This window comes from Equus asinus, chromosome 3, assembly GCF_041296235.1.
Source record: "Equus asinus isolate D_3611 breed Donkey chromosome 3, EquAss-T2T_v2, whole genome shotgun sequence".
Lineage (NCBI taxonomy): Eukaryota > Metazoa > Chordata > Mammalia > Perissodactyla > Equidae > Equus > Equus asinus.
The window spans coordinates 160,481,864-160,506,272 of NC_091792.1; the positions used below are offsets into that span (position 1 = coordinate 160,481,864).

A 24,409-nucleotide genomic window follows, 5' to 3' on the forward strand; every position below is an offset into this window, starting at 1 on the left:
ATACAGACTCCTTTTTCTCTGTCTGGGAAGTGATGGTGTTCTTGCAAACCTGCATTCTCCCCTAGGAAGCTGGGGGCTTCTGAACTCTTGGGACAACTGAAGGGTAGGACTTGGCCTCCCACCAGGACCCAGGAGAGGGGTGGCCACCTCCCACCCCATCCCACTCCCCACAAGGGTTCTAGTCTCCCCACTGCCTGGCCACCTGCCCAGCCCCTCTTCTCACGTGTCCTCGGCTCAGACCCCTGGCCTGTGCATATGTTTAACATGGTGTGCTGTTGGACACCCCACCTTGGGACCCTCCCCATCTTAGTGGTCCTGGTCCTATGCCACCCACCCATCTGGGGCTGCCTTCTGGTGTGCCCTAGAGAGAATCCAGGAGGGCAGGCCTTGAGCTGAGGTTGCCATGGCAACGGGCCTTCCTCTGCTCTTGGAGGCTGAGCCCTTGGGACTTGGTGCCCAGTCCCTGGGAGGTGGGTGCTGGGGGGCCAGAGAATGGGGGCATGGCTGCAAGAGGCTGCAAGAGGCCCCACTGGCTGCCATACCCACTTTCTTTCTGGTAGGTGAGAAAGTGTTTCAGAATGTGGGGGCCCGCTCTGAGCAGCCCCGAGTCGAAGGCTGGGCCCCATCCTCCAGCCCACCTGGACAGAGCTCCTCCCGCCACTGTGGATGGCTGCAGCCTGTGCCACTGGCTGGACAGCAGCCCCTGCTGGAATGTCAGCTGTCTGGGAATGTCATGTCAGCTGGAGCTCCCATGAAGCTGTCCTGCAGGGTCCCCCTTCCTCTCCTCACAGGCACCCACAGTTGTCACCTTCCAGACTTGAGACGTGGTGGCCCTTCTCACCCAAGTCGGGGTGGGAGAGGGAGTAGAGACCTAGGAAAGAGGGTCTGCCCATCCTTGGCACAGACAGAGCCTCCCTCCAGAGGAGGTATCCTGGGCCTCAGGGAGACAGTGGGAGCTCTGGATGTGGCCTGGTCCTGGGAAGCCCGCCGAGCCAGCCTTAGCCTGCCTCTGTGCAGTGCTGTGGGGAGGCAGCCCTGCCCTGAGCTGTAACGCAGGAAGGCCTGGGACCGTCGGAGGCCCCAGTGAGGATGACCAGCTGTCCCATTTGTTGAGGAATGAGGAATTTCCTGAGTCACAGGACTGTCCATGCTACACCAGGGACGTGTGGTCACTCTGCCCCTCTACAGGGCTATCCCCACCCCAAGGGCAGAGCCAGGACCTAGGGGTAGGGAGGGGTTAGTTGAAGGCAGAGTTTCCCTCTCAGGAAGGAGCTAGAAGGAATGGGCTGCTGTCTACCCATAGCAGGGGTTCCGGGGTGGAAGACCCCGGGGGTGGGGGCAGGGAGTGGGCCAAGATCTCCAGATTTGGAATCAGCCCTTGCAAGCCTAGAGCAGGTCAGCTTTCCTGAGCCTCAATGTCCCCCTCATCACCATCATCGCCATCCTTCCTGCTACTGTTTTCTGAGGCCTGTCCCTCTACTCTCCATGACAATCCTTCAAGGGAGCAGGATCCCCGTGTCATAGATGGGGAAACTGAGGCTCATGGAGGTTAGCAGGTGGCACAGCCAAGTTGCATGCTTTTAGGAGGGTCACACAAGAGGCAGAAGCAGACCGCCCTGTGACGTGAGGAGTGCTAGGAAGCACTGGCCCCGCTGGCCGTGCCTGGAGGACCACTGCTGGGGAAGGCCGCTCTGGAGACAGAGCTCCACAGCCTCAGAGCATCAGTACTCCCCCAGTGGCAGCTGGAGGAAGGCTGGGGGGCTGCCAGGAACCGGGCACACCTGGGTCTGAAGTGCCTGCCTCACCACTCTCTCTGGGCCATGCACAGGCCTGGGGGGAGGCTGTCCGTGATCTCCAACACCCCCAAGCTTCTGGTAAAAGGCAGGGTCCCTAGGCCTGGCTGGGCCCCCCAGAGGTACTCAGGACCCAGATGCAGCCTCCAGACCCCCACCAGGCAGGCCATCAGGTCAAAGGATGGAGGGCCTGGGTTGGAGCTCAATATATCCAAGGGGCCCAGGAGGCTCTGGGCAGAGAGAGTTGCCCTGCCTGACCTCTGGGAGGTGGCACTGGGGTGGTGAGAGAGGAAAGCCCCACCTAATGGGCTCCCTCCCACTGCAGGCTCAGCTCAGTCCAGAGGGCCCCCTGCCCAACCCCACACCCCTTGGCCTTTGGAGGTGCCCCTGCTGCCCGCCCCCACTGGTGGCTCTTGTGTCCCCACAAACATTCCCGGGTACAGCCAGCCTGTCCTCAGGCTGGTTCACCTCCCCTGGGCACCCCAGGCGGGCAGCTACACACACCAGCTAACTGTGTGGCCCTGGGGCAGGGTGGGGAGCGCACAAGAGGAGAAAGACTGTTAGCGTCATGCTGCTGATGAAGATGATGGGACAATATCACCCCAGGAGGCCAAGTTGGAGGGGCAGGGTTGGGGGACGCTCCCCCCTCCCTCCTGCGGCCCAGGGCCGGCTCCCTCAGGGTCCCTGCTGCAGCCCCTGATCGCCACCAGGGGGCGCCCCGTCCCGCCTCCTCTCTCTGCGTGGCCTGGCGGCCAGGGTCTTGTCTGAGTTGAAGACAGCGGCAGCGCTGCCTGCAGGGGTCGTCTCACTGGCGACCCGCTGTGGCGCGTCCTCCAGGTCCGGACGGGGCCCCCACAGCAGCCGCACGCAGTGGCCAGGCCCTAGTCCTCAGGGTCCTGCAGGCGGGCAGAGGGTCCAGGGAGGGTCCTGGCCCAGCAAGGACCACAGGCAGGGCAGACCATACCCCCAAAGGGCCGCAAATGGCTCGGGGAGCCTGGAAGAAGGGTCCTGGTCAGAGGTGGACACCGCAGACCACCAGGGCTGGGGGTGGGGGCTCACAGCACCACGGAGGGGCAGCTTCCCAGCCATTCTTGGCTCTTCCTGTGCTCTGGACTCTGCACTGGGAGCTGGGGGGAGGCGCGCAGGACCTAAAGTGCCCCCGCTGCATGCCCTCCCCATGCCCCAGAGTCCTGGAGGGGCTTGTTTCCTCCCAGGCCCACCCAGAGCCACCTCCTCCAGGCAGCCTTCCTAGACAGCAGCACTCCCCAGCCCCCACCTTCAGACATTTTCAGAGCAGAGTCTGGGGTCCTTTTGCAGGAGTCAGCGAACCTCTCAGAGCTTCCCCTGCCTCTGAGACTGGGGAGGGGCAGATTCCAGGCCAGCACAGAGCAGTCGCTGGAGGTTAATCTCACCCCAAAACTTTAAAACACATGTGAGGCTCTGGGTTCTGCTGCCGTGCTTATTTGCTCCCAAACGGTCAGGGCACCTCAGGGCTGGAGGCTGCACCTGAGTTGGGCAAAGATAGGCACCCAGACACCACAGACCTGCCCTACCCTTGGGTAGGTCTGGGGGCCGTAGGAGCTGGCTGAGTAGGCTGGGCCTTGAGGAGTGAGCAGGATATTTGTGGATAATAGGTGCCAGAGCTACAGAGGCACAGAACAGCCCAGAGAGTTTGAGAAATGGTGACACTTCTGGTGAGGGTGGAGCACAGGTGGGGAACAAGGCTGGGTCACCCCAGGCACCAAATGCTTGGCTTTCTCATGAGGGCACGGGAGCCATGGAAGAGTTCTGAGTAGGGGAGGACATGGTCAGATTTGGGAATTGAACGCCTTGCAGGGAGGATGGGTTGGTGGAGCAGAGGCCAGGGCCCCCACTGCTGGGACCTGAGCTCCATCAGAGGTAGTCACATGGCTTAGCCACAGTCACCACTCTGACCTTGCTGTCCCACCCACCCCCATCACTCAGGATCCTGCTGAGCCATGTGGGCTGTGATCTAAAAAGCCACTGCACCTTCAGATGGAGGCGGCTCCGGCCACACTTGCCAGAGCCCAACCTGCTGCCCTCTGGGTCTAGAAGCAGGTGGATGACTGGGGTCCCAGAAGTGGGGGGTTGGGAGGTAGGTTTCCTGGGCTCAGGCCCTCAGGACATCCAGCCTGAGACTAGGAGGCCTCTACCCCAGGACCATGTGTAGCAGCCAGGCATGGCCTGGAGAGCCTGCAATGCTTCCAGGAGGAGGTGGGGGAGGAAGGCCAGGAAGGCCCAGGCCAGAGAACCCCAGAAAACAGGACTGGGAGAGGGCTGTTGGGGTGAGCCTCAAGGACCCTATCGTTCATGGGAAGGAGACCTGCCCGTCTATTCCAGGTCCATTCTCCCCAGGCCTCAGAGAAGAAAGGGCCCATAGCCATTAGGGGCCCTGGAGCAGCAGCAGGGCCAAGCTGGGTCCCCCGTCCCATCCACCTGAGCCTGGGCCTCGCCCCTGGGAATGGAGGAGGCCCCCGGCCCTGAGCTCTCAGAGGTCCTGCCCTCTGGCTTTGGAGGCCAGACCTGACAGCACAGCAAGTGCCTGAATCTGTACCACATTCCACATTCATAACTGTTTTTTCCTGTAAAAAATTGTTAAAAGAAAATTTGATTGTCTTGCTTTTGGACATTTTTGGCTGCAAGAAATTCATTTAATTTACAATTGTCTAAATTGTCCAGGAGTCATCGAGTATAGAGGAAAAACTTTGCAAAGTGAGAAAAAAAATCTATCCCATAAATTGTTCACAAATATAATTAACTGTTTTCTGATTTTAAATTTAAAAATAACATTGAAATTATGTTAGGCTATGCAGACATTTAATTACATCTTCACACATCTTGATTTTGCTGTCTTCCTACAGTGTTCTGGAGGTAATTTTTTCCCGAGTGGTAAACTTTTTTAGAAGGCCTGCAAATGCTCAGAGGGCTGGCCCTGTGCCCAGGGCCGGCTGCCTTGGGCAGCTGCCACTCCACCCCAGGTTTGATGGTGACTGATACTGACCAATCGTGACTGGGCAGGCTCTGCCCCATTTCCCTGTTGTGTAGGGCCAAGGGTTAGCAGCACTTGCTGATTTAGGGCTGATGTTAATATTCCTGCCACTTCCTAGCCATCCCTTTGTGCCCAGCCCACTGTCCCCCGGGGCTTTCCACACATCCTTCACTGAACCCCACAACCATCCCAGAGGAAGGTGCTATAAACTCCATTTTATTACTGGGGAAACCGAGGCTTGAAGAGGTTAAGTGACTTGCCCAAGGTCTTGTGGTCAGACTAGAATCCAGGGTGGCTTTGGGGGAGGGACCCAGTGACAGAAGCCCCCCAGGACTCTCCCCTGGTCCTGGACACACCAGGCATCTCAGTGCAGGAAAGCCAAGGCTTCTGGGAGGCTGGTGGCAATGCTGGGCTAGGCATGGCCCTCCAGCGCCTGATGACCCCAGGCCAGGCTCCCTGTCCCTGGGCCCCTCAGACCTAGACCCTGCCTGCAGGGAGCTGTCCAAACCTGCCACCCCCTGGTGTCTGAGGAGAGGCAGGCTGCGGGAGGATTCCAGCCCACCCAGGAGGGCAGGGTAGCCCCTTGCTCTCAGCCTCCTGCCCAGAATTCCGGGCTGGGGACCTGAGTGGCAGCAGGGAGTCTGCCCCAGTGACCGAGGAGGCGAGAGAGGAGGTGGGACCAGGGCTGGGTCATCCTGGACATTGAGAAGGAGGCTCTGCGGGAGGATGGACTCTCAGACCTTCCCACTGTGGGTGGGGTGCTTCCCGATACGGTGCTGAGAGCTAGAGGCACGTTTCCAGTCAGTGTATGTGGTGGTGGTGGGGATCCTGAGTGCAGAGAAAGGGTGCCAGGGCCTAATAGGCACGGGGAAGACTAGGAAGCAGTCTTCTAGAGGTTTCTTTCCCTCAGGTCTCCTTAGGGCCTGGACTACCCTCACAGGATCCTAGGGGTGGAGAGTAAGCCGGCCCTTCCCAAGCTTCCAGACCAGGAATCCTCATGCCATCCTCCAAATGCCCCAAGAGGTGAGGTGGGTACTACCATTCTTATCTATAGCTACGGAAGCGAAGCTGGGGTGGGGGTGGGGGAGGAAACCCCAAAGCCCAGGCAGACCTGTACTTCCACCCAAATCTGGAAGTCCCTTCCGGATTCAGGCCTGCCCCTTCTCCCAGAGCTCCTGGCTGGGAGCTCTGGGGTGAGCTGGGCTCCCCCAAAGGGCAGTGAGGGAGAACAATCTGGGAGGATGGGGCAGTGAGGAAAACGTGGGCTGGTCCAGGAGGGATGCGCAGTGGAGGGCACAAGGGGGCAGAGGTGAATGGGAAGGAGTTCAGGGGTGGGGGCAGGGTCGGTCCACAGCCCCTTCTTGGGCTCTAAAAGGAGATAAGGGTGGGCTGCCTGGGCTCCCATGAAAGGAAGCCTGAGATGTCTGCCTCCTTCATCCTGGGCATGGATCTTGCTGGTTCCCACTTGGACAGGTCCCTGCACTGGAGAAGGGACAGGAAGGGCTGGGCAGGCATGGGAGAGCGCGGTAGGTGAGGAGGCAGCTGGCCCAGGCTGGGCTCTGGGAAGGCTCCCTGGAGAAGGTGATATGGCCCTGCTAGAGATCTGCCCTACAGAACAGAGCTTAGGGCTGGCAATGTGCCGGCATGCTCAGGCTCTGGGCCAGCCAGCACAGACCCACTGGGCATCAGGCCCCAGGATGACTATGGTGCCTATGCCCCCACCTGGAGGGGCAGAGTGAGGCCTGTGGGTGTGGAGACCACCCCTGAAGACACCAGCACCCACCTCCCTTAAGTCCTTTCTCCCAGCTCCCTCAACTCATGGCTGAGCACCCTCTGGGATCTCCCCTGGGGGCTCTGGCCCTGCCTGCCTGCCTACAGGCCCAGGACAAGGCTTGAGGACCCGCCCTGCTCCGCCACTCCCTTTCTCCTCCTCACCTCTCTACTCCCCTCTCCCCCCAACCACACCATCTAGCCTGCGCTGCCCCCTCAGCCTGGGAATGGGGACCCGGACCACTCCCCACCAGCACCAAGCCCCAGCCCTCCTGCCAGCCCCTCGCTCACACCGTCGGCCCAGCCCACTTCTCCCCCAGTCCCCACAGTGTGGTGGCACCCACACTCACTGGTGGTATAGTGCCCAGTCCGGGTGTGGCTGAAGGAGGTGTCCCCGAAATGCCCCAGATGTAGATGGAGGCAGGGTGCGGGACCAGCCCCTTTCCTCTCAGGCTGGGAGGCAGCATGCACACAGCTCCCACAGTCACCCCTGGGCACCTGCACTGTCTGTTATGGCACAGAACATGCCTCATGCCCCACGGCAGGAAGGAAGGTGGGCATCTGGCAGGTGTACTCACACTGGGCAAGGTGCTGGCTGGCTTTAGGAGTGGGGCTAGCAACCCACCCCTCACATAGGCAGGGATGGAGTAACCTTGAAAATCCTGAGAGCCTGCCTCCCACAGCCCAGAGCCCAGAATGCACCTGGCCCTCCCCAGAGTTGGGTGCCCGCCTTTACCCTGCACAGCTCTGGGCAGCCTTCAGACCACCTGGAGGGCCACAGCACAGAGCTCTTGTCAGGGGCTCTTCTCGGGCCCTGGGGTAATTGTGGGGCAGGAACAGGAATATTCCTGAACCCATTCCTCAGATCACACAAGTTGTGCTGGGCCAGGAGGTAGCTTGGTCTCCATGCTCCTGTGTCACCAGTCTGGGTCACATGTATGGGTGCACTAATCCATTCCACTGGGATTTCCTGGAGACCCTGGCAAGTCCCTAAACCTAAGGATTCCCAGTTTCCTTATCTGTAAATTAGGGATGTGGAAACACCTAAGGAAAGCATTCAATGGGTCTTAGGACAGAAAGTGCTGAGGTTTTTATAGTTCCTGTTCTGCTTTGTTGGCAGCAGCAGTGCCCCTCACTTAGAACTTCTATGAGGGTCCAGCCACCTTAGCGCCCACACTCTCCAGCCTGCTGGTCCCTCCTCAGGAGCTCCCAGGCCATCAATCGCAACAATCAGTGAGAGGGTAGATCAAGGGGGAGGGAGGCCAGTCTGAGGCGCCCCGGAGGATGCCAGTCCCTGATCTTAAGGGGCCAGCTTAGGGTCAGGGGTCACTAGGGCCGTGGCCAGCCAGCCGGGAGTTTGAGGAGGAGCTCTCTCGCCCCTACGAAGGCAACTCTCTTCCCTCGAAAGCACTTCCTTGGCCAGCGCCTGCCGCTTGGAACGTCTCCACCCTTCAGACCAGACACCAGCACGCAGCCCCCCAGCCCTCCACGCGGGCCCTCCCGACCGTGGTGGCAGATTTTGCCCTCCTTCTCTAGGCCGAGGGCCCCTCCTTCGGCCCTGGGGTCCACTGGACAGCTCTGCGGGACCCCTCCCTCTCCGGGCCTCAGTTTCCTCATTGAAATCCTCAAGAAGACCTGGCTCTTAGGCTCAGACGGCCTACGCCCCTCCTCCAAGCCGCGGCCGTTCCGGGTCACTGTGTCCGGCGGGGAGGGGTGTCGTTTGGCAGCCCCACGCGCGACCCCGAGAAGACCGCGAGGCCCCGGGCTCCCGCGGAGCCATGTCGCAGCGGGAGCGGGGGCCCCCGGCTCCTGCGCACGGCGCGCACACCGGCGCCCTAACGGGCCCTCGCGCGGGGCCCGGCGGCGGCGGCCCCACCGCGCTCGCTTCCTCTCGGCAACGCGTCCAGCCGCGGCGCCCTCATTGGCCGCGCCCCGCAGCCGGCCATTGGCCCGCGGGCCCTGTTTTACATAGACCGCTCTGGGCCAATCGGCGCCCGGCACCTACTTAACATGCACGCCGGCCGCCAGTCAGCGAGCGCGGGGGCCGGGCCACCACGTGCTGTTGCTAAGCTTGGGCTTCTAAATTGTTACTACCGCGGCCGGCCTATCGGAGCCGAGCTTCGCATCTGTCAACATTCTCGGTCTGGCCCGAGGCGTTCGGCCGGCTCCCATTGGCCCCGGCGCGCCCCAGCACCCGCCCCCGGAGCCCCAACGCCGGCCCCTATTGGCTGCGTCGGCCGCCGCTCGCCCTTATGTGTCAATTTGAGGGCCTGAGGCGGAGGGTGGCGGCCCAGCGCGCAGCGAGTCCGCGGGAGTCGGGGAAGTGGGGCCGCCGGGCGCGCGGGGCGAGCGGCGAGCGGAGCCGGCCGGAGCGGGCCGGGCAGCAGCCGCCGCCGTCCCGGAGCGCGTGGGCGGGCGGGCGGGAGGATGGAGCTGAATTCCCTGCTGATCCTGCTGGAGGCGGCCGAGTACCTGGAGCGCAGGGACCGAGGTAGCGCCCGCGCCCCTTTGTGCGCCGGGCCGCGGGCGGGCGGGCGGCGGCGGGGCCGGGGCCGGGGCGGGGGCCCGCTGACCGCGCCGTCTGTCCGCAGAGGCCGAGCACGGCTACGCCTCGGTGCTGCCTTTCGACGGCGACTTCGCCAGGAAGAAAACAAAGGCGGCCGGCCTGGTGCGCAAGGCCCCGAACAACAGGTACCGCCCCCCGCGCGGCCGCCCCTCGCCTCGCCCGGGGCCCGAGCTCACCCCTTCGTAGCGTGCTCCCCTGGCCCGAATCTCCGGCCCGCAACCCGGCCGCCGCCGTGCTTCCCGGCGGCCAGCCTGGAGGAGGAGGCGCGCCCGGGCCGCGGCTGCAGCCCCGCCCGGCCGGCCCCGCCCGCGCCGTCGCCATCTTCCCGCGGCCGCGCCTCCTCGGCCTCTCGCGTAAACAGTGCCACGCGTACAGCGCCCGCCGCCCGGGGTCTCCTCCCGCAGCCGCTCCCCGCCCCCAAGTTGTTCTGGACTTCTCCGGGCAGGAAAAAAGTTGTCAGTGGGCGCTGGCCGGTACCCCGTGGTTCCGGGGAAACTGAGGCTCGGTGCAGAGCAACGTGGGCCTGCCTGCCCTGACCTCTGCTCGCCGCGGGTGGGTGGGCCGCATCTCTCCGACAGTCTTCAAGGGCCGAGCCTACTTCTGGACTGAGCCCCATACCCCCAGGTCACTGGACAAAGAAGGTGCCCAGAGGCCCTGCCCTGGGCCCCCAGCCCTCCCTTGGTGCCCACCACTCTCTGCCCAACGTCTTGACACAAGTGAAACTGCAGCGACAAGTGTAGGGGTCCCCTTTTTTGGGATAGGAAGCCCTTTTTACCAGGGCCAGAAGAGGGGGCAGGCTGCTATGCAAGAGCCCCTCCTGTTGCCAGCAATCCCCCCCTCCTTGTATCTAGGCTGCAGAAGCCTTACGGCTGGGATGCACATCCCTGGGTGGAGTGTGGGGACCCTCAGCTAGGGTTCCCTTGGGGTTCCACTCTCCTGGCTGTCATAGGACTGCAGCACACCTGGCACTGCCCAGGGGCCGCTTTGGCCCCAGACCATGTCACCAGGCTGGGAGCTGCGATTGCAGGGGGCTTCGGGGCCCCTTGGCAGAGGGTGCGGCTCATTCCTGTGGCCTGCCTGTTCTTGGGAAACAGAAAGGCTGGCACAAGGACCAATCTCCTGTGACGTCTTGGCGCCCTGGGCCTGGCAAAGAATTGGTTGGGTCTCATCTGCCCTGGCTGGACATGCCTCTGAGTCCCAGCCCCTGCTCCCCTGCTGGGGACAGTTTGGGAAAGGACATGAGTGTGCGGAGGGTGGGGGGGCGGGTACGACTGCCTCAGGCCTCCTCAGTGAGCTAGCCAGGCTCCTGCTGCTGGCTCTTGCTGTCCCCAGTGCCCAGCCACCCATGGAAAACTCTGGGACGTGACCTTGGACTCCCATGGCATGGGGTCCCCAAAGCTGATCACCAGAAGCGTAGTTAGGCCTCTCCAAGTGCTTCCTGTGTACTAAGTTTTTAATGCACGTGCTAATTAATATTGACCCAAGCCCATGAAGAAGATGTTATTTTTATCTCCATTTTTGGGTGGAGGAAACTGAGGCATGGAGAGGTTGAACTCCTTGTCTGGGGCCACCCTCTCACCTCTGGGACTTCTGTTCTGAGGTGGGGCACTGGCCTTCTACATTCTGCCGGGATGGAGACCTTGAGGGTGCCAGGGAGGGACCTAGAGGGTCTCCCGGGCCCGGGTGCACCTCCCTGCTGGCTCCTCTGGGCAGAGCCTGACCCCGCCAGTGCCTGAGGCACGCCAGGGCTCACAGAGATGGCTCCTCAAGGCAGTCCTGGCCTGGAGGATCCCGGGCTCTGACTTGGCAGGGCAGCCCCACGCCTGCAAGGCTCTGCAACTGCTAGCACAGTTGGGCCTAGGCTGCAGGGTGGGCAGTGGGGCAGGAGGGCAGCATTTGGGGCAGCAGCCCCAGTAGTTGCCAGGGCTTTAGGACGGACTTTCAGGAGCAATGGTTCAGCAGGAGGCGACTAGAGCCAGCCTGCTGGGCGTCAGGTCCTATAGGAAAGTGGACAGAAGAGAAGCTATCTCAAGGGGTTAAAGTGAGGACCTAGCCAGGCGATGCCAGGAGTGTGCTTAGTATAACCCCAGGGGGTTGTCCCACCTCTCCCCAGGCTACCACACGAAGCATGGCCCCAGGACAGGGTGCTCCTGGGACCTGAGAGAGGACTCTCCCTAGAAGGCTGCCATGGGTATCTGGACCTGGGAGGAGCCCCAGGAAGGACTTTGGGCCCGCTCCGTCCCCTGGCTGCCCCTCTTCCACCAGGACGGGGTCCAGCCCAGCCTGCAAGGGGGCAGGCAGGCAGGCTTCTCTATGTTAAAGGACACTCACTGGCCTCTCCCTGCTTCACAAGTGAGCAGACCTACGGACCCACACTGTCCAGCTGAGGTTCAGGCTGGCAGGAAGCTGGATGGCTGTGCCCCTCCTGGCCCTGGCCAGCCTTGGCAGAGGTTCTGAGGCTCCTTGCCCAGCCCATGTGACCAGCAAGCCCTCGAGGTCCCTGGAACCTGGGTCTGGAGCCTCTCCTGAGGCTGCACAGGGAGGCCCAGAAGCTGGCTGCCCCAGTGGGAGGAGGGGAGGTCTTGGGCCGAAATTCGCTGTGGTGGGGCCACGAACCATGGCCGGTGGCAGAGGCAGGCAGGATGGGCAGGCACTCTGGCCTGAGGGGTGGGGACAGGAGACATCTAGTCCTGAATTCCTAGAGCAGGAGAGAGTGAGCGCAGGCAGGCAAAGATCAGCAGAAGTGCCAGGAAGGAGTGAGGGGTGGAGGGCACAGGGCTCGGTCTGTGTGCGCCCCGAGGTGGCCTGGGCTCTCTGCTCACACCTGAGGCAGCCCGGGAGGCCTCTGCCTGGACTGAGAGGGTGACCTGGAGCTGGGAGCCTGGCCCCACAGCCTCGCTGTCCTGCAGGGTCAACTCTGGTGCTGCTCACTGCAGTGCTCGGGGCCCTGTGCCCCTGTCTGAAGGGGTCAGATGAGTAGGACTTGAGCAGCAGATGGGGCCACTGTCCCCAGAGAGGCTAAGCTCGGGCCCAGGGCGGCCAGTCCTGCCAGACCAGGGCCTGAGGGAAGTGGAAGGGCCAGCCTTGGTCTCCCCGCTGTCCACTGGCCCAGGAAGCATCCCCATCTCAGAGGCCCCCTTGTGGGCTGATCCCTCGTGAGCTGGGTCCACTCTGTCCCTGAGTGTCCCCATTGGTATGATGGGCTGTGATCATGCGGGTGTGTAAACTGACAGGGTGGGCATGGTGTTCTGGCTGGGGAAGTCTAGACAGGACCGCCCATGTCCCAAAGTCCTGGCTTCTGTGCTCACTTGCAGTTGGCCCTTTGTGCCAGCCTGTGTGACTCCAAGGACACTGCTGGCCTTGGGGAGTGGGGAGCAGAAAGGCTGGTGGCTCAGTGCCCGGGCAGCCTTGGGAGTACAGGGTGGATCCGCCCCAGGACCAGCCATTGCTGGTTGTTGGGCCTCGCCCGCTTCTGCTGGAAGGGGACTTGGACCCTCCTGCTGGCCAGAGCCCTCACATGCCTCACTAGGTGAGCTGGGCAGCCCAGGGCACCCCTGGCCACAGCTGCACCTCTCTGTCTCCTGTCCGTGTCATGTGGTGAGAGGTCCCCCCAGCCTTAGGTCAGCAGCTGCTGACCTGCCCCAGTCCTCCCTGTCCTGGGCCATTCTGGGGCCTAGACCCTCCCCCACCATCTGCAAGGTCCCTGAGTAGAGCCTGGCTCCTGTGCTCTGGTGGCTGGGCAGCGGAGTGAGCTCTGTCTTTCTGTCTCTCTAAACAGGTCTTCACACAATGAACTAGAAAAGCACAGGTAAGCAACCCCTTGTCCCCCACCCCCTGTCCCCCATGTGAACTGTCTGACATGTCCCACCCACACTTCTGCTGAGGGGATGCTGCGTCCATCCCCCCGTGTGTCCTGGGTATGGCTGATGGTGCTGCCACGTTGTGCCTTCGTCTCGGGAAGTGTCAGTCTTGCAGGAGGAGGCCGGGCTCTACTCTCAGGCTTCCAGCCTGGGAGGCAGGGGCAGGGGCCCAGGCCCTGCCATTGGGAGCTCAGCCTGGGGTCCAGAGCCAAGTAGGGGTCAGGGACTTGGGACAGGGTCCCTTGCATTGTAGGTCAGTGAGGGTCAGCTCCCTGGAGGAGGAGATCCATCCACTTTGGGGTGTCTGAGCCCCTTCGGGAGCAGCTCTTTAGCCCTTGGGATGCTGGCCTCCACCCAAAACGGTTCAGCAGTCTTGGTCTGGGGCCCCCTGCACCCTGGGGCCTGCCTTCCAAGGAGCTGGAGTCTTGTCTGTGGGGCAGTGGGATGGGCAGCCAGTCCCAGGTCATGGCGGGCCTGGTGGGAAGCTCTGGCCCAGGGCAGGACCCAGGGGAGCCCACATCAGGCCCACCTGCTGACTGCAGGACCGAGTCTGCTCTGGGTCCTCCTGTGAGGAATAGGGACCTGCGGTGAGAAGCGAGAAGGGCAGCATGGTGGCCCAAGGATGGTTTCCCCTCTAGCCCAAGTCAGCTCCGGATTCCTCCTCTGGCTGGTCCTGGCCTAGCTGCTCCGGCTGCAGGCCTCGCTCTGCCCACGGGGCTCTGCAACCTTGGACCTGCCCTGCAGTGGGGATGAGGCACAGGCAAGTTCGGCCCCTGTGGATGGGTGCCTTTGTGGCTGATCTCAGCGGGGCTGGTGGAAGCCATGGGTGGGTACAGAGGCCCTGAGGGCAGAAGCCCTGATACCAGGGCCAGGGGTGACCCCACAAAGGATGCTGGGTGGTAGCTTTCTCCTGACCTTTGCTCCCATCTGAGAAATGGGCCAGTTCTTCCCTCCATTTTTGGGCTGGAGTGTGGGTGTGGGGGTCTGGCCTGCTGTGGGAAGTTTGGTGCTGGGCCAGTTCTCTCTGTCCCCTCCCACCACCACATCTACGCCCACGGGAGCGCCAACTTCCGCTCCCCTGAGATCCAGGCCTCTGTTGGGCGGGCGCTGGGCAGGGACAGAACGCCGTGTTCTCTGGAGGAGCCACACTTCCTGGACTGGTCCTGTGTGTTTGAGGGGTTCCTGAGAGGCCGTGGGGGTGGGGCAAGTGCAGGCGCCCAGAGAGCCAGGCAGACCCTGGAGTTGCTCCCAGGCCAGAGAGGTGGCCCTCATTGACCTGGACCCAGAAGACTGGGCGGTCATGTGGGGGTGTTTTGGGGACAGCTTCCTCAGGGTGGTGCCTGAGAGGACAGCCCCTCAATGTGGACAGATAGAAGGGGGATGACGTTGGGAGGGGGGTGGGTAGTAAGGGCCTGGCAGCCTGTGGAGGAGGACAGAGGCTGGCCTTTGACCCCGTAACTGCCCCTTGACCCTGGCCTTGGTTTCAGCAACCTTGTCTCAGAGCCCGCCGTTAGGCTGGGCCTCATGGGTCCCTTTTGAGACACACAGGTGGGATGGGTGGGCAGCCTGGGATCTCTGTGCACACCCCTCAAGCCCAGGGAAAGGGACTCTGTTCCTGGCTGGCCAATTGGCAGGTGTAGGCAGCCCTGAGGAGCCCACAGGCCTGGAGCAGGGACCTGCTTGGTCGGGACCTCGGTCATGGCTCTACCTGTGACTGCCCGATGCTGATGCCGGATGCCCCTGGCCACAGGAAGGGCTGTGTGCTGTCCCAAGGAAGGAAGGAAGCACCTGGCTGGGTCACCCGGCCGGCCCCCAGGGAGGCAGGCCCTGGACATTGCCTTTGCTGGAGGTGTGCCCGCCTTGGGCCTTTGGGCCTTCCCCTTGCCTGTGCTCTCAGCCAGCCGTGTGCCTCCTCCCCTTCCTCCCTTCGCAAACAGCAGCTCCAATGGGTCTGCTAGGGCCAGTGCTCAGCTAGTGACCCTGGGGGTCTGGGGGTCATGGGAGCCAGGTGTTCCTTGGCAGGATGGTCCCCCTGGGTCCAGCTCCAGGCTTTAGCTTTTGCATGTGTTGGGGGAGGGGGTCCTCAGTACCCCCCTGCTGTGGCAGGGCCTATCCTGAAGTTGGGCCCCTGCCCACCCTTCCCCAGCGTGGAGATGGTGGTCTAGGCCCTGGGTGCATCCCTCTGGGGGAGGCCTGCAGCGCAGCTGCCCCGAGCAGCTCAGGCCTCCCTGTGTGCTGCTGGCCCCCTCTGCCTGATGCAGCCCCATGCGGCCTTTATAAACCTCACAACGGCTAGAAAATGCAGGTGAGCAAAAAGGGAGAGTGGGGCTACGCTTCTCATCCCACCCCCAAGGGGACTACCATTCCTTCGAGCGCTGGGGGACCCAGCAGGAGCTCTGGATCCTCGGAGGAGGAGCAGGGCCTGTGGCAAGGACTAGGCTGCAGCTAGCTGCTCAAGATGGGAGCTGCTGTTAGGACTAATGGCAGCGATTCCCAGAGGCAGGTTCTGCCTCCTCAATCTACACAGAGTTCCTTTGGGAAGTGGTGGGTTTTCAAAGCTCCCAGGAATGCTGGGGACAGCCGCGAGGCACTGGCAGAGGGTCTGGGGCACTGTAGCGGCTTCAGAAAAGGGTTTACCGAGAGCCCAGCGCTGCCTCAGGCTGTGGGGCCTTGGCATCCTCTTCCAGCTCCAGGGAGGCTGTGGGGATGCCCACTCCCCACAGGAGTGGGACACGGACTCAGGGCAGGGACATGCCCAGGCCCCAGCAGCTTGCAGTCCTGTCTGAGTGCCCTCCTGGGTTGGGTGGATCTGCTGTCTAGTGTTAAACATTGCTTGGGTATAGTCCGATGTCCTAGCAGTCTGTTCATGTACGTCACGGATGCTCATGGACCACCCCTGTACCCTACTCCAGAGACAGCCGTCCTAGGCAGCTAGGAGGCCTCGTCTGCATCCTCCTCCTTCTCCACGTGGTTACTAACTTGGATACAAAGGGGACCTTGGTATCCACTATTTCCTAACTTGACCTTTCACCTGACACCGCGTGAGCACTGTCCCCGTGTCCCTGCGCTCTCCACCTCCTCGTCCAGGTGCCCGTGCAGGACACGCGGCCACACTGCAGGGTTCTTAGCATGACCCCTGGTTAACACAGATGCTGCTGCAGTGAACGTTGGTAAACGCAGTCTCTGCATCCCTGTGGGGCTGTTTTTGTGGGACCAAAATCCTAGAAGTAGAAATGCTGGTCAAGGGTTTGAATCGCTGCAGTGGCTTCAGAACTGCTGTCCTGTTGCTCTCCCACCAACGAAGCCCGCACTCCTTTCATTTCAGCCCAAATTAGTCACTCCCAGTGAGTTTTCTGCTGCCGGGTGACTGTGAGTTGGAGTCAGTTCTGTGTTGGAAGAGCTGTCTGTGTTCTGCAGCTTGCCTGTTTGTGTTCTTTGCCCGTTTTCCCGTTAAGATATTCTTCTTTTTTTTTTGATGTGTATGAGCTCAAAATGTCATGAATACTAACCGTTTGTCTTTTATATGTATTGCAAATATTTTTCTACTGTTATTTGTCTTTTAGCTATGTTTTTTTCTTTCTTGTACAAATGTGTCTTTTTCTGATTGTAAAAGTAATATGTGGTTTGTTTTAGCATAGAAAACCTGGAAAATACCAAAAACAAAAAGAGCACAAAGCCAAAGAAATAAACGTTGCCAACCGCCTCACCTGGAGACGCATGCTTCCTGCTCTTCATTGTGTCATGTTGAGTCTCTTGTGTGCGTCTGCTGTTTTTATTTTTTTAAACAATATTGCGTCACTTGTCACAAAGGTGGTTCTGTATGCTGATTTTTTCGCTTAACATTCATGATGCGAAAACACAGAATACACTAAAATGATGATGTGGTTGTCTCTGGGTGGTGGTATTTGGGGGTACTTTTCATTTATTTTATTCTTCCTGTTGATTTGCATCTTCTGATTTTCCGCAGAGCTCACGTACTGCGTATGTAATCAAATGGTAGATTCTAAGAATTGCCATATGTTATAGAATGAGTGGGCGAGGGAACCCTGCTTTCCAACTTAGCTCAGGTGGTGGGACCGTGGGGCCCATTGTGGAAGGGGGTGCGAGCCCCTCCTTGAGCACAGAGCTCTGCTCCTCGGTGCAGCTCTGCCCCTCCCACCCCACAGTTCCTGGCCCCATTCTCAGTGGGGCGGCCGGAGTGCTCACCCCCTCAGAGGCGAGGAGGCTGAGGTTCCCTGGACTCTGAGTGGTCGTGCAGTGATGGCCTGGGACCCGAAAGTGTGAGTTTGGGAGCCCATCGGTGTGCCCCCTTCCCCAGCCCTGTGTCCCTGTGGGAGTAGGGGCTCGTCTCTGAAGATCCTCCACATCAAGGGACAGTCTGGAGCCTCCTCACACGCAGGTCCCCAGAGCCCAGGCTATTCAGGCCCCAGCTCTGCGTGGCCCTTGGCCAAGCACAGCCTTCGTCCCATGTCCAGGACGTTCTTAAAGTCTGACTTGGGTTCACCTGGAGAACTTTTAGGCCCCAGAGTGCGATGGGCTGGGGTGCCCGTTGGGGAGGTGGTTTGTCATTGGGGTACTATGTGGATATGGGTGACAGACTAGGGCCATGGGTGGCAGTGCAGTCAGCCCTCCTCCTGCAGGGTGGGGCTGTTATCACCACTCTGCAGACGGGCTCCTGCCTCCCATCCAGCTGTCCCTTCCCTCCCTGGGCTTTGGGTACCCCGTCTGTCCAAAGAGAATAGCAATCCCTGCCTGCTTTCCTCCCAGGGTCCCTAAGGCTAAGTGAGACTGTGGACTTGCTGGGGCTTTGGGACATAGGGAACAGAGATGAGGTGGGACAGCAGTGTGGCACTCGCTGGAGGAGGAGCATGCGCCAGCATTGGCGATAGCACAGCAGTCAGGCAGCAGGTTGTCAAAGACACAGAGAAAACCTCCTACCCCTTGTTCTTGCAGTTCTCCTAAAAGCTTAGCCTAAGCAGAGCATTGCGGTTCAGAAACAACCAGGCAGCCTGCAGGGGCTCTGGTGCCCTCGGATGCTGAGGCACGTGGATCATGTGGACGTGGCCGAGGCCCCAGGCCCTCACAGTGGCCAGAGTATGCTTTGGGGGTGAGCTTTAGCCACTCCCCTCTCCGTGATCTCCGCCAGTCTGCCCTCCCCAGATGAGATGCACCAGGAAAGGCAGCGTTTCTGCAAGGGCAGATCCCAGTCAAAGCCCCTTGCCTAAGGCCCCTATGTGGACAAATGCCACTGAGTCTTATGGCTCTAGTTTTGTGAAAAAACTGCATTCATCTGCATGAACAAAGGGACAAGATCTGGAATGAAGCAGTTCCCAAAGGGATTCGCGACTCGGGGTGGGAGGTACTGGTTCACAGCCCCCTTGGCCTGGGTGGACTTGTGTTTCTATGGTGATGAGAGTGAGCAGAGAGCACCCTGCACTTGGTGAGGTGGGGGATGTGAACCTTGGCCGAGGCCCCTGGATCTCTGGAAACAGCCTGAGTGGTACCCTGCGCCGCCTCCACTCCCCGACCTTCTCCCAGTTGTCTCCCCTCCCCCTGGCCCCCTGGATTCCACTGTGGCGGGTGGTGACAGCAGGGTGAGCCAGGGCTCTTAGGCTGTCCCTGGCCGTGGCTCTCTGAGGCTCCAGGGGGCCATGGTAGGCTGGCTGTCCACACAGGCCTCAGCCACAGGTCCTTTTCTTCTCCTGGGGCATCTCGAGGGCTGTGGGGTGCCGGGCTGCCCCAGGGGCCAGGGGCGCTGCCGGCCAAGTTGGGAAGGTAGCCCCAGAGAGGGACCCTCAGCAGGTCTTTGCAGGAGTCCAGCTGGCTGCCTTCTCCCCTCCCCCAGACCTCTCTGCCTTCTCTGTTGCCCCTGCCATTGCCCCCATGGGCTGTGCTGCCCTGGCCTGATGGTTCTATTTCTGGCTCTTTCAGACGAGCCAAACTCAGGCTCTACCTGGAGCAGCTCAAGCAGCTGGTGCCCCTGGGCCCTGACAGCACCCGCCACACCACACTGAGCCTCCTGAAGCGCGCCAGGATGCACATCAAGGTGAGCAGGGACACATCCCTAGCCACTGCCCTGGCCACCTCCCTCGGCTGACTCCAGCCTATCCCCATGTGCCCTGGGGGAGTGACCAGAGGGCCCAAGGATGGGGTGGGAGCTGCCCAGCAGGTGCACATCAGGTGCCTAGGCTCTCTGGTGATTGGGGTGTGTGCAGCAGCGGGAGCTGCTGAGGGTTGAAGAGGTCATGGGTGCATGTTGGGGTTTCTTGGTCGGTGGTGGGGGTGGGATGTAGCGGTGCCAGGCTGGGGGAGGTGGAAAGGGGTGACAGCTCGCCCTCTGCGGCCCTGGGCTCTGAAGGGGCAGCAGCTGAGAGGAGAAGTGGGGCCAGGAGGGGAGGGGGTTCCTTCGATGCTATTGTTGTGAGGCCGACAGGAATTAAGTGGCCTAGTGGTGGGGGGATCTTCTGGGGTGGAGGGTGGGGGTTGGTCTCTAGGGGCTGGCAGTGGGGTACGGGCTGAGTGAAATGTTGCCCGGGGCAGGTCCCCAAGGCCTTTGGACTCAGATCTGCTAGTTTTGGGGTCTTGGGATACTTGGGCCACCCAGGGCGGTTCTCAACCCCTTCACAGGGTCCCTTGCAGGGCCCCCTGAGCCTGCACAGGCATGGGTACTCCCAGGCAGGATGGGAGGAGCTTAGAGAGATGCACAGCCTGTGCCCTGGGGCCCTCACAGAGCAGACAGCGTCTTAGCACACAGGAAGGTGTGGAGAAGGCGAGAGGGCAGGGTGAGGTGCTGCAGGCACAGGCTGGGTGAGGCCGGAGTGTGCAGGAACGAGCCACTATGGGCAGCGCTGTCCTCCAGGAGGAGGTACCAGCCCAGGGCTGGGTGGCGCTGTCCCAGGGTTTCAGGCCCACACATTACTTGGCCAAGCTGGCTGGTGACTGTGGGCCTTTTGGAGCTGGTCAGCAGATACAGAGCACAGGGCTGAGAGGTGGCACCAGTGTGACCACCTTTTGGGGGTAAGAAGCGGGTGCATCAGGCTTTTGGGGCTCACGCCATGTGGGGGATGGGAAAGGTGCCCTGCCCAGGCCTCTGTGCCCCAGTACCTGGTCCCTGTGTTGGGGAGGGCCTGACCGCCAGGCTCACAGCTCCCCCTACCCCCAGAAACTGGAGGAGCAGGACCGCCGGGCGCTGAGCATCAAGGAGCAGCTGCAGCGGGAGCACCGCTTCCTGAAGCGGCGCCTGGAGCAGCTATCGGTGCAGAGCCTGGAGCGCGTGCGCACAGACAGCACAGGCTCTGCAGTCTCCACAGACGACTCGGAGCAAGGTGGGGACATGGGGGCAGCCCTCACCAGTCCTTTGGGCACATACTTCATCCAGCCACTAGGTGGGAAGCTAGGAGGGTGGGGCTGGCCAGGGAGGTGGCCTGGGGAAGGGGTGGGGATGGCAGCAGTGGGTAGCAGATGCCCATGGGACAGTGTGTCCCTGGCACTGTCCAAGTACCCTGCGTACAGTGGCAGAAGTGATGGGATGACGAGGGCGAGGCACAGAGACCAGGTCATGTGCCCCTGTGAAGGTCAGAACCTGGCTCAGGCTGGGCAGTGTGCTTTGGGGTCTGTGTTCATAACAGATCTGCAGACTAGGAACCCTGTCTTTCCCTGCACCCCAGCGACAGGCTCTGACTTTGAAAGGAGCCCTGGCTTGCACCCTCACAGTGTTTGACCCCATCCCCTCTGTTCTGGGTCTCCCCAGAAGTGGACGTAGAGGGCATGGAGTTTGGCCCCGGCGAGCTGGACAGTGTTGGCAGCAGCAGTGACGTGGACGACCAGTACAGCCTGCAGAGTGGTGGCTGCAGTGACGGCAGCTACGGGCCCCCCTGCCGGCGGCCTGGTCGCCCCAGCCTCTCGTAGGCCTGGTGCCCTCTGCTCCTTGGCCCGCCTGCCTGCCTGCCTGGCCAAGTGTGTCAACCCTCCAGTCCTCGCAAGCCTCTGCACAGGCCCACTGCTGTGCCATTCTGGAAGCTCCAGCTGCCACCTGGGCTGCCCGCCTCCGCCCGCCTGCCGGTCAGGGCCTGCCGCGCCACCCGCCCCTCCCAGCTGGACAGGGACCCCTGCAGGGAGGCGGGGCCCAGCTCTCACATCCCGGAGCCCAGCGTAGCCGCCCACGGTCTGTTCTCAGATTCCTAATCATTCCAGAAGTATTAAATATCATTGCTGCAAACCTCGGCGGGCGCCGTGTGAGGGGCTTAATGACCACTGCGGGGAGCTCAGACCCCAACCCTGGATCCCAGGACCGAGGAAGGAAGGAAGGCGTGGCTCTCCGTCCATCCATCTGTCCATCTATCTGTCGGTCCACGTAGGCTCCTGAGGCATGGACAGAGGGATCCATGAAGGGCGGGACTCGGGTGAGCACCCTGGGACAGGTGGGCGGAGAGGGGCCCTTGCACCCCACTGGTGTCGGGAGCCAAGGCTGGATTCCTGGGGTCAGGCTGGGCTCCTGGGGTCAGGCCAGGCCACCCCACACCAAGCTGGGCGGCTTCTGCTCTGTTAGGTCCCTCAGATGTACACACGCACACGCCTAGGCACACATGCCCATCTGCACACGCACCCACACACACATGCACACACACACACACACACACACACACACACACACACACGATCACCAGATCCAGAGATCCCAGCACCCACAGGGCACACGTCCTGGGGTGATTGGCCGTCAGGGGTCACCTGGGCTAATGCTGGCTCCTGGCCTCTGCCTGGCTCCCCTTCTCCCCCCCAGCTCACCTGCCCAGGCTGCACAGGGCAGGGGGCTTCTCCTCCCAGCAGGGCTGAGGTGTGCTGGGGGCCAGCGAGTTGATGCCACTGGGTTCTCAGGGGGCTTTCTTATCTCCCTTTAAAAAAAAAAGCAAAAAAAATTGCTGCACTGCCTAGCAGCCCAGAACAGGGCTCTGGGAGAGAGGCTTTTCCCAAAAACAAACGAGAAGCATTTTTAAAAAGAGAAAAAAGCTCTAAAGACTCCCAGCCAAGTGACGTCAGCGTGTGCCGCCTCTATTTCCTGTAGGAGATTTTTGTACTCTATTTTCCTAGCCGTTGTTGCGTCCTTGTTTGCTGAGGGGTGGGAGCAACCCAGCATCTCAGGGACTCGTCTGTCTGTCACCGTTGTCCAAGTGTGCCTTGTGTCCCGTGTCTGGCCCCACCCCGACCACCACCACCAGCATCTCCCTCGTGGCTCACGGGACGTCCCCAGCCTGCCCAGCAGGTGCCCTCCTTCCCTCCTCTCCATGGGGCAGCCCCTCTCAGCAGCCATGGCTCCCTGGGAGTGAGAGACTGCTGGGCCAGGTTCTGTCACCTGGCAAGAGGGGCTGTGATCCGGCCCCCCAATGCTGCCCTCCCTGGCAGCTGGCAGGGACCTGCTGTGCATTCTGGCCTCCTAGTTGGAGGCCTGCTAACCAGAGAAATACGTTCTCCCCTGTACCCAGCTTGAACCCTCCCCGCTCCCCTAGCCTGGGGCGAGGGCTCCAGATTTCAGACAGTGGCAGCTCATAAAGACAACTGTTCACCCTGGGTGGTCAGGCCTGAGCATTAGGAGGCTTATTCTGGCCTTTTGTTCCCGATGTCCTTGTCCCTGGGGACCATACAGCAATATTTGGGTGGCAGGCTGTGGGGCTGACCTGCAGCAGTGACTGCCTCCCTCTTTGGTGCATTGTAACCAATTTCCAGATCGTGGGGGAAAATTCATGTTTATCTTTGGTCACGCCAACAGACACCCCAGGGTGGGTGGCCTACTGAGGCAGAAAGGGGTCCCTGGAAAAGCTCTGGCACAGAATCTGCCCTACGGGGCTCGGGATGTTGGATGAAGAGCAGGCTTGTAGGGACACAGTGCATGGAGCTGGGGAGACTGTCCAAACGGCTTGTTGGTGTTTGCAAGGAAAACTGTTCTGTCAGCATCTCCTTGCAGCTCCACTGGGGTCTGGAGTGCCCAGTAAGGGCTTCTCCTGTCTGCTTGAGCATGTCCACTGAGCGTTCCTTGCGAGCACCCCAACACCAGCTGAGCATGGCGGGAATGCCTGTGTTTGAGAGCCTGCTTCAGGAGACACAGTACCAGGCCCTGGGATGGTCTGTGTGCTGAATTTTTAAAGCATCAGGTCCCTGCCCCACCCCCCAACACCTGGGGGAGGTTCTGCTCCCACCTCTCGCCAGCAGAATCCTACGCAGGTGGCCACTTGTGGCCCTTAGTCAAACTTCCTGGCAGCTCAGCCTATAGCTTTTCAGGCCGTGGTTCCCAAGTGGGCTGGGGAGTTGGCCTCCCTGGCCACCCAGGGGTGCTGTGGTCCCAGATGCCCTCCTTGCCACCAGCAGATATGTGAGGGGTAGTCCTTGGGGGTCAGGTTCTGGTGCTAGGAGTTACTCACACATCCATCCGCCCTCCCTCTGGCTCCCTGCCATTTACACAGGTGGCCACAGGGACCCAGACAGGGCCCTGCTGAGGCAACGCTGGATTGTTAAGAACATATCTGAGCGTTGTCAGGTCTGTAGAAAGCAAATGGGATCAGGACAGGGCCATTGGGGTGCCTGTGCCCTCTGTCCATGTGCCCTTCCATGCCCATGTGGGCCACTGTGGCACTCGGTGGCCGAGATCCTGGAAACCCCAGGCTCAGGTTTGGGTCCCCACCCTCACTAGGAGGTGGCCCCCACATGCCAGGAGACTACCACCCCGGTGCAGGCCTAGCTAGCTAGGGAGGCTGTAGGAAGGCTTCCCTTCCTCGGAACCCTGGGCCCCCCTCTGCAGATGGGGTCTTGGAGGCATGGTGCCCAAGCCTGGTTTCCCAGGTGGATTCCTAACTATGGCCCCCTTTTCTGCCCCAGACAATCTCCATCTGCTGGATGTGGCAGGCTTCCCCCACTCCCTCACCCTTGTCCCTCTCTAGGCCAGCTAACCTGGGGCCCTCTCCCCACTGCCCGGCACACAGGACTCTGACCCCTGGCCACATCTAGGGCAGTAGGGCAGGTTCTGTGCCGGAGGCTGGGGCTGCCCAGAGGGCCTGGTGCTGGCCAGGTGGGTGCATTACAAGATCCTTGCTGGAGAGAGATGGGCCACCCACCCGCCTGTTCACCGGGAGGGACTGTGCTGTACCATTCTGTCTTTGTAATATAAATACAGATTTTTATACCTCACCCCTCTGGCTTCTAGTTCTTTCCATCTCCGTGTTTGGCTCTCCTCCCCTCACCCTCCTTAGGGAGCCTGAGCCCACTGGTGGCCTCGGTGGCCCTCACTGCCCTGCCTACAGCCTCTGCTTTCTGGGAGGCTCGAGAGACCACAGTCCTACCCCACCTGCCGGCTAGCCACTGCTGAGACCCCACCATCTACACCATCTACAGCTGGACAGTCACACCTGGAGTTGAATGAAGG

The 24,409-nt window shown here is 61.2% G+C and overlaps 1 protein-coding gene across 1 annotated transcript; it reads left to right on the forward strand.

Annotated features, from left to right (window-relative positions):
* Positions 1-8,850: 8,850 nt before the first annotated feature.
* MXD4 (MAX dimerization protein 4) lies at positions 8,851-24,174 on the forward strand. Its single transcript, XM_044767961.2, has 6 exons — positions 8,851-9,064; positions 9,165-9,264; positions 12,918-12,947; positions 18,931-19,045; positions 20,162-20,324; positions 20,750-24,174. Exons 1-6 carry the CDS (start codon positions 9,001-9,003, stop codon positions 20,905-20,907), a joined length of 630 nt encoding a protein of 209 aa, XP_044623896.1. The 5' UTR covers positions 8,851-9,000; the 3' UTR covers positions 20,908-24,174.
* Positions 24,175-24,409: the final 235 nt, after the last annotated feature.